Genomic DNA, 9,244 nt, shown 5'->3' on the forward strand with positions numbered 1-9,244 from the left:
TCAATTACTGTTAGACATTATTTGTCTGATAATCTACCAAATCTTTGAATTGAAGAATTTGTGATTTAATTAATAGCTTGTTCAGGGTAATCAGACTTGTATATAATTCTAATGGCCTTCTTTTGAAAACTATTCTGAATTACAACTTTGGATCTTATATTACTTTGCAACAATCTACTCCGTGACAGATTAGGCAGTATAATCACATATGTTAACTTCAGTGCCCACACTGTATTTATTTATGGTTATTTGTTAAATCAAGTACTGTTAGACATGAAATAGGAAGTGTTTAACATAAATGTTATGGCTACTCACCATTGTAGCTCGCTCCTGGTCAATGATACGAGCCTCTTCTTGCAGTGGAAAACTTGCAGCCAACAAACACCGTGGAACCTAAAGGAATGAAATTAAACATTAACATTTCGCCTCGACCAATTTTCACACGTACAACGCAACGCGGCTACACTTCTGCTATTACAAACGTAAATCTCCTTAAACACAATGAGTGTTACTTACCGTGTACGCTCTAGACGGTCCAGTTGCAAGCAGAAAATAAAGATATTTCTGTTGATAATCGTCGCTGCTCAGTGGCTCACGGCCATCGCGCCAACAGATTTGAATTTTGGCGGAGGTTCGGGCAATTACGTCATATCCGCGGCATTTGACTGCGACGTAATACCCGCTTATCTGAAACGGCAGTTAAAAGTAGAGTTACATCAAGTTTTCTTGGAACCTAAACGAATGAAAGAAAACTATCATTTGGCCACAACCAACATTCACAGATACAACACAACGTGCGGGGTTGAGGTTAAAGATTGAGTGAAGGGCCCTCGTTTTAAACTACTGTTTTGAAAAGGAGTGGGAACAAGTAAGACGTATTTAATTTATTTAATGGGAAGTAGTAAGACTTATTAAATTTATTTAATCTACTTTTCTTCCCAGGCAAAATTTGATGTGCTGCAATTCCAAATTTCCAAAGTGAATGAAGGAATGAAGTCCTTTAAATTATGATTTTGTATAAATACTAGGCATTAACACAAAATCGACGGCACAAAATGGGCAGACTTTACTTGTTTGAAAAGGACTGGTTACAAGACAGACTTTTTTAATTTATTTAATGGGAAGAAGACTTATTTAGTTTAATTGATCTATTTTTGTTCCCTGCCAAAATTCGATTTGCTGCAATTCCAAATTTCCAAAGTGAATGAAGGAAAGAAGTCGTTTAAATTATGATTTTGTTTAAATACTAGGCATAGACACAAAATCTACGGCACAAAATGGGCAGACTTTACTTGTTTGAAGAGGACTGGTTACAAGACAGACTTTTCTGATTTATTTAATGGGAAGAGGACTTATTTAGTTTATTTAATCTATTTTTGTTCCCTGGCAAAATTGGATTTGCTGAAATTGTATTTTGCCAAATCTCGATTTGAGACCTGATAGGAAGTATTAAACGCTTAGTTAAATCAATACAAGTTGGTAATAAGAGCGAGTAATGTTGGTTGAACCGATGAATGAAGGTTGAAAGCAATTTAAATTATGACTTTGTATAAATACTAGATATTAACAGAACATCTACTGCGCAAAATGGGCAGAGTTTACTTGTTTGAGAAGGAGTGGCTTATTCAAAACTAAGATTTATGTAATCTGTTTGTTCCCAGGCAAAATTGGATGTGATGCAATTCCAAATTTCACCACATGATGGTGCCCAATTTTGACTTCATAGGACATATTAAACACTTAGCTTGTTATTATGTTCAAGGTAATCAGATTTGTTTATCATTCTAATGGCCTCTTCAAAACTATTCTGGATTACTACTTTGGATCTATTCTACATTACTTGGCAACAACATACTCTGTAACAGATTAGGCAGTATAATCACATATGTTAACTTGAGAGTGCCCACACTCAATCTACTTATCGTGATGTGTTAAATCAATTACTGTTAGACATTATTTGTCTGATAATCTACCAAATCTTTGAATTGAAGAATTTGTGATTTAATTAATAGCTTGTTCAGGGTAATCAGACTTGTATATAATTCTAATGGCCTTCTTTTGAAAACTATTCTGAATTACAACTTTGGATCTTATATTACTTTGCAACAATCTACTCGGTGACAGATTAGGCAGTATAATCACATATGTTAACTTCAGTGCCCACACTGTATTTATTTATGGTTATTTGTTAAATCAAGTACTGTTAGACATGAAATAGGAAGTGTTTAACATAAATGTTATGGCTACTCACCATTGTAGCTCGCTCCTGGTCAATGATATGAGCCTCTTCTTGCAGTGGAAAACTTGCAGCCAACAAACACCGTGGAACCTAAAGGAATGAAATTAAACATTAACATTTCGCCCGGACCATCATTCACACGTACAACGCAACGCGGCTACACTTCTGCTATTACAAACGTAAATCTCCTTAAACACAACGAGTGTTACTTACCGTGTACGCTCTAGGCAAAATTGGATGTGATGCAATTCCAAATCTATCTGAAACGGCAGTTAAAAGTAGAGTTACATCAAGTTTTCTTTTTTAATCAACACAATCATTTACAACCGTTGACCAGAAAGAATCGTCGAAATTCGACGTCCCCCACAAACGCCACGCTCACTCGCTTTTCAGGGCAACAAAAGTACTTCTTTTTAAAAACGATGAGTTGTACTTACCGTGTACGCTCTGGACGGTCCAGTTGCAAGCAGAAAATAAAAATATTTCTCTTGTTAGTCGTATGTTACCATCCGCTGTGTCTTTGTCAACATCGCCGCCATTTTCCTACTTCCTGCTGCGAGCCACGCCCACGGATTTAAATTTGGGCGGAAGCTCTTTCCATTGGCGTCGTTTTCGCGTATAGCAAATCCGATTGGTTGGGAAGGGGGCACGGTTATGCAGCCGAGGAGTCCTGTGATCGGTGGGATGTAAAGTAGGCGTCGACGTCACGTCCGCGTCACGTGACCACGACGTGGCAGACGTCAAATAGCAACCGCTGTTTTGTTTAGTAGACTTACAGTTGTTATGCATTGACATAATGGCGCACACACCAAATAGATTTAAATAAATTAAATAATTCTTCTGCCCACTCTCTTTTAAACAAGTTAACTCTCCCCGCGGATTTGAATTCCGGCGAAAGTTACGCCCATCGACGTCACGTATGTCACGTGACCACGACGTGGCAGATGTCATATAGCAACCGCTGTTTTGTTTAGTAGATTTACAGTTGTTATGCATTGGCATAATGGTGTGCACTCAAAATAGATTTAAATAAATTAAATATTTCTTCTGCCTACTCCCTTTTAAACAAGTTAACTCTGCCCACGTCCATTGACGTCTTGTCTGCGTCACGTGACCACGACGTAGCGACGTCATATAGTAACCGCTGTTTTGACCAGTAGACTTAGTTATTATGCGTTGACATAATGGCGCACTGGTTAGCATGGCCACCTCTTAAGCATGATGATGCGGGTTCGACGCCTGATCAATGTTAGCATGGAGTGAGCTGAAGTGCATGGCGCTGAAGATTTGAATCTTTGAAATGCGCTGAGGTCTGACATATCAGGCAGAATGGTTTGCCATCACGTTCAACAAAAAATAGAAACTTTCCCACTCTGATTAAAACGTCCTGTGTTCATCTACGTATTTTCGTTTTGCTGTGCATCTTTTCCCTGCCATTTCGAGAGCCCAATTGACACTCATAGTTTAAAGAAATGTGTTTGCCCATCCTACTTTGTGGAATTTCACCACATGCGCTTTTGACCAAAATACCAAATTGAACTCAAGTGAAGCCAACACGCACAACCCCCCCCCCCCCCCCCCCCCCCCCCCACACACACACACACACACACACAAATGTTGATATGAACATAAAAGAGCCGCATGCGGTTCGGGAGTTGCGGCTTGGCCAAACCTGTACTATACAACTTTATTTGTATAAAATTTTCACAACAGCTGTCACACAAACAAAGCGGGAAAAACCGAAGACGTGCGTGTTCCGCTCCCACTCTGGATTTATTTGCACCTTTGAAAAGACACCGTATTGCCGCAGATGTGGCAAAGAGTACTTTTGGGCATCTGAGACGGAAGGATGTCCAAAGCATCACGTCACCTGCTCTGGTAGGCATGGTGGTGGGACGTTGAGGTCAACCGCTTTGGGGTTGGCTGACTCTTTGATCGCAGGATGCCACACACTTGAAGACAGAAGCAGAAAAGCAGAGCTAAATGCAAAATGTACTCACCGGTGACTCCAATTTTTTTCCCCCCTGAAGAAACAGCTGGACGGGTGGCCCCGGCTGGCCAGTGGGACTCTTGTTATTCTGACCCTTTTTAGTGCGCGTTTGGGGCAACAACCGTTTTTTGTGGCGCTCTCTTCTGGTTCAAAAGTGCCCTGCATGTGAATTTGCTTTTCCTGCCTTCTGATTGGATGAGCGCCGGTGTGACGCGGTGCCTCTGTCACCGTGGCGGGGGGTATACGTTGGCATCGGAGCGTCTGCCAACGTCTGAGACCGGCTGGCAGTGTATCGGAGGTGTCGAGTGCGGTGCCGCTGGAGCTCACTCACCAGCTGGTGTTAGGGCCACAGAATGAAGGCCAAGGAGAAGAATAGAAAGAGAAACAGAAACTTCTCCTCCAATTGTTTGATTTGTCTCTTCTGAGCTTCGATGAATTCTTTCAGCTCTTTGTTCCTCTAGGACGGACAAATGGAAAGTGGCATTCAAAAGCCAGTAAGCGTGCAAGTAAGTGCCGGGCTGGCTTTGGGCCCTTACCTGTTGCGCGCTGTGCAGCAGATCCATTCTCTCTTGGAGGATGCAAGCGTCGCGCTCCCTCAACTCGCACATCAGGGCTCGCTTCCATTGGTCCACGGCGCTCCTAAGCTCTTCTCTCTGATCCGCCGTCAGCACGTCATTCACGCCAGCGTGGCTGGCTTTTTCGCCGTCCGTGGCGGGGCAGTCCCGCTGCGGTAGCGCCTCGTACAACATGGCCTCCAGCTCCAGGATCCTCTGGGCCGCAATCCTCGTCCATCAGTGGTCCGGCGGGAGATTTGAGGGCGGCTTACCTTATGAGCCTGGTCCATGGAACACTTCCTGAAGTCCAACTCTTCATCCAGGTAGCCCTTCTGCTTGCAGAACATATCCTAGCACAGCTCAAGGTCAGAATTGTTGGGGCACATTGCCGGAGTTCCCCTTGGCTGATGTCGCGTGTCTGTCTACCTTCTCACTTTCAATGTCCAACATCTTCTGTTGAAGTGCTGACTTGGTCACTTTGATGTATTCTAACCACTGAGGAAAGGCTGCTGTCACATAAGCAGAATGCGAGAGCGTGCGTGGACGTGCGCGTTACCTTCTCGGCTAGGGTGAGAAGGGTCCTGGCGTGAATCACGACCACCTGCTCCTCGTTGGTGAGATTCTGCAAGAGCCCAAAGGCACAGCGTCAACAAGCTTCTTTCAGCGCAAAGCCTTCCAAAAGTCACATTTGAGCCGCCGAGTCTCGTGGAGTGCGAACATAAGGAGTTCGACATACACTTACGGCGTTATAGCCCAGGATGTCCAGCTTCTTCATCAGATCACTGATGACGATGTCCGGGGGAAAGGCGCAAGGAGCAATGTAAGGTGTTCTGGGACCTCGGGTTAAGGTTAGGGTTGCGAGGGACGCCTTACGTACGCTCACGCCCTCGGCCTCGCAGTAGATCTGCAAAGGGCTGAGGCCGTCTGGGAAACGGACTTGCAGAAACTTCAAGACGGGGGAGCGCCACTCCCTCTCCTGAAAGGCAGAGGCATGCATCCGTCCGTCCGTCCGTCCGTCCGTCACATCTCTGGCCTCAACACGCTTGTGCGAGTCTTCCCACCTCCAGCTCCAGGATGCGGAACTCAAGCAGTTCGTTTTGGTCTCGGATATCCTGGATGTGCTCTTTCAGACGCGCTTCTTCCGCCTCCATCCGCCTGACCTGAAAAGACAGTCAGACCTCATCTGCGGGGCTTCCCGACAGGTGTGACGCCAAGCGACTCCGCCCAGCGCCTTTCTTTCCGTCACCTTTTCGGCCAACTGCTGATTGCTCTGACGCAGCAGCTGCTTCTCCTCCACCCACTTGACATTCTAGAAGAGACAAACGCGTGGACAGCTTTGGAATGTTGTGTCATTTTCATCCACAAATTCTTTGGTTGACTGGAAAATGACATTTGCTTTTCTCCGCATTTTCCCAGCCACGTTCGGGGGGGGTTGGTCCAGTAATGCCAGACGGATGAGTGACTGAAGAATGTAGCTATTTTGTCTGAGAAAAAGGTGTGCTCATTGATGAGCTTACCTGTCCTTGTTGCTTCAGCGCTGACTCCAGATCTGCTACTCTGCTTTGATAGTGACCCATTTCTACCATCAGCTTTTCTCTGGTCTGAAAGGAGGAGGAGGGAGGCTCCTCCTCCTCCTTTCAGACCAGAGAACACCCGAGGCTGGGTGAGAACGGGGAGGCTGCGACCCGGCCGGGGGTTGCGGGAAGGGGCGCCACCTTGATCTCCTTCTCGGCGTCGTAGTCCCCTTTCGCTGGTCTGGGCTAGCAGAGCGTAGGCTCGTTGCAGCGCTTGATATTCTTGCGTCAGCTGGCGGTAGCGAAGCTCCGCCTCTTCATGCACACACCAATGCAACACAGCACTAGTACCAGAATCAGTCAGACCGGCGACAAAGCACCCGCGACGCAAAGACGAGTCCGATTCCAGGCTGAAGAGGAATGTTTGGTGCCAATACGCTGGCAGAAATGGCGGGCTACCTCTTCGGGTTCCGTGTCGGGGGTTCTGTCGGTGTGAAAAGACAAGGACGATCCGTCCGAGTCCACCAACACGTCTTCGTCGTAGCCGTAAAATGTTTCGATGACCTGCGGGCGCGGAAGCAAACATCTCTCTGAACAAACTGAAGCGACACCTCACGATGAATCGACGAGAGGAACGATAGCGAGAAAAAGGCCATTTCATCTTGCGCAACACCAAGCAGCCGCAAACAAACAGACTCACCTTGCAGGACCTCACGCTTTGTTCCTCCTCAGAGATTCTCGACGTCGGTATCGTAGCAGCAAATCTCTCTCCTGTCGACACAAATAATCCGCCTTTGAGATTCTTTGGATGCAAAGGGAACGAACGGCTCCGGCGCAGAAACAAACGCGACTCACAATGACATTTCTGACATGAGCTCCTGTCTCCAGAGCCTGAAAAACACGTCACCGGCGATGATTGGAGGGACGCTCGTCTTTTCCAAAAGTGACAACTACAGGGTGTGTCAGGGTTTTCCAGATTATCTTTATCGTATCATTGTGTTGCTTTGACTTTGACTGCGACCTGTAATAAATAATATTATTTATCCCTTATTTATCCCTATCGCTTATCCCTTCCTACACAAAGTCGTAAAACACCCCTTGCTATGTTTTGACTAGAGGTCAAGGGCTTCCTCTATTCAATCCACTCTTACACCCACCCTGTTTCTCTTAATTAAAATGCTCGTGCAGGAGCCGAGAGTCAGACTTCATTCGTACAACGGATGGACTCTCCACCTGCAGGTGTCCAAAAGAACTTACTTGTCTCCCGTGTGGTTCTTGCAAAATAAGTTGGAGCGAGCGCAACTCTAACAGGGTGCATTTTGCCACTAGCTGCCTACGGACAATGACGTCGCGCTCGCGGCTCATGGTTGACGGGCTGAGCAGCCGGGCAAGTCCGTCGTTTTCAGCGCACAGCGAGTGGCAAAGGCGCTGACAAAACGGGAGCTTTGAGCTGCTGAAAACGGCAAAACAAGTCTAAAGCGTGTTCAAACGCGTGCGCACAATGCTCCTGCTTGAAAGGTCGGAATTTAAGGGGCCAATTTTTTGGATGGCGGCCGCCGGCCAAGCTTTGGACGGAAAAGGTTTCCTGGCGACAGCGAGCGAGCGCGGCGCTGCCGTACGTGCACCGAGTCGCCTGCCTGAAGACCTTGGACAAGTCGTCGATGATGTGCCGCTGCTCCACAACTTGAAGGAACTCCATTTCACCGTCCTGCTGGCCGCAACCGCGGTCCAGGTCATTGAGCGAACTAGGCCTTCTCTGTGGAACACAAATGCAGTGGACTCTGTTGGCACGCCGCCGTTGTCCGCGTCGACTTACCAAGCTTGCCATCTCCTCGTTCTCCTGGGTGACAAAGCGCACTTTGTTTTCAAGGCGACACAGCACCAGCGAGAGTTCTTCATTCTTCCTGCTCAGGCGTTTGTTTTTGTACAGGAGTGGCAGAAACTGGCTTTCTGTTTCTCTCAGTCGCTTTAGCTGCAAGCATGAAGTGCGGGATGTGAAAGACGCACAACACGCGGGCCAGAACGTATCCATTCCTTTTGCATCGGTTTGAACGGAATCGTGGCTTTGGCTCCCAATAAAAGACATCTACCAGGCAACCGACTCGCCGCGCCGCTCAACTAATAAGCAAGCGCAATGGGTGCCTCGCTGGATGGCGCGCATCAAACGTAGCGCAAACCTTCAAGCGTGCCGTCAATAAATTACCAGTTCATTGCGCTCTTCAGAAAGCAGGGCGTTTCGATCCTCCAGTTTCCTGATGACTGCGCTGAGCTCAGCGATTTTCAGATGAAACCGTCGCGTGTCCCGATCCTCCTGAGACTGAAAACGCCCCGCAACACACACACACAAGCACTCGTTCAAAGTTCAAAACTGTTTTTGTGCTACCTTCCTCCAGCAACGAACTAAGTCATGCGTACTGCAAGTGTGTGATGAGGTGGCTTACGCAATGAAGAGGATTGCTAGTAGCGGCGTTGACCCCACTTCCAGGGTAGTTTAGGCCCGCCCTTTGGGAATCCCTCAGGGCAGCGATCTGCTGCTCGGCAGCCTGAGTCTGCAGCTGAAGGCGGTGGACGTGGCCGGCCCCAGGGCTTCATCCAAAACACTAACCGCTCTGTCTTTCAGCTTGATCTCATCCGTCTGGATGTACAAACGGGGAGCGCTCAGGCAGGCGGGCAAACTCATTTGCCAGAATTGTGACAAAAACAAAGAGAGCAACCGGCCAATTTTTTTCTGGAATCGACTAGAACACCTTTGCTGTGACAAAAGCGAAGCGAGCAACCGGACATTTTCTTCTTGTGAAATAGAATAGAATAGAATGCCTTAGGTGTCATTGCACTGCAGGTATACAACGAAATTGGGAACATAGCCACGCACCGCGCATCTGATCAGTCCTACCAGTCGGCGGATCTCCCTCTCGCAGTCTCTCTTGGTTCGGCTCAGCTCCTCCCG

At 47.1% G+C, this 9,244-nt stretch overlaps 2 protein-coding genes across 3 annotated transcripts; both read right to left on the bottom strand.

Annotated features, from left to right (window-relative positions):
- Nucleotides 1-4,101: 4,101 nt before the first annotated feature.
- LOC148378889 (janus kinase and microtubule-interacting protein 3-like) lies at nt 4,102-5,294 on the bottom strand. Of its 2 annotated transcripts, XM_088367680.1 has the most exons (4): nt 5,210-5,294; nt 4,766-5,133; nt 4,561-4,686; nt 4,102-4,191 (listed from the first exon to the last, which is right to left on the bottom strand). In XM_088367680.1, exons 2-3 carry the CDS (start codon nt 4,976-4,978, stop codon nt 4,570-4,572), a joined length of 330 nt encoding a protein of 109 aa, XP_088223806.1. In that variant the 5' UTR covers nt 4,979-5,133; nt 5,210-5,294; the 3' UTR covers nt 4,102-4,191; nt 4,561-4,569. The 2 variants fall into 2 exon arrangements, with proteins under 2 accessions (XP_088223806.1, XP_088223805.1); XM_088367679.1 differs by lacking the exon at nt 4,102-4,191 and having other exon boundaries at nt 4,202-4,686.
- On the bottom strand, nt 5,272-7,796 carry LOC148378890 (janus kinase and microtubule-interacting protein 3-like). Its single transcript, XM_088367692.1, has 9 exons — nt 6,998-7,796; nt 6,757-6,861; nt 6,499-6,610; nt 6,301-6,362; nt 6,030-6,092; nt 5,845-5,943; nt 5,526-5,759; nt 5,340-5,405; nt 5,272-5,292 (listed from the first exon to the last, which is right to left on the bottom strand). The coding sequence occupies exons 4-9, from the start codon at nt 6,358-6,360 to the stop codon at nt 5,272-5,274; spliced, it is 543 nt and encodes a 180-aa protein (XP_088223818.1). The 5' UTR covers nt 6,361-6,362; nt 6,499-6,610; nt 6,757-6,861; nt 6,998-7,796.
- Nucleotides 7,797-9,244: the final 1,448 nt, after the last annotated feature.

Source organism: Syngnathus floridae, unplaced genomic scaffold (genome assembly GCF_059516105.1).
Source record: "Syngnathus floridae isolate MCC-2025c unplaced genomic scaffold, RoL_Sflo_1.0 HiC_scaffold_24, whole genome shotgun sequence".
NCBI lineage: Eukaryota > Metazoa > Chordata > Actinopteri > Syngnathiformes > Syngnathidae > Syngnathus > Syngnathus floridae.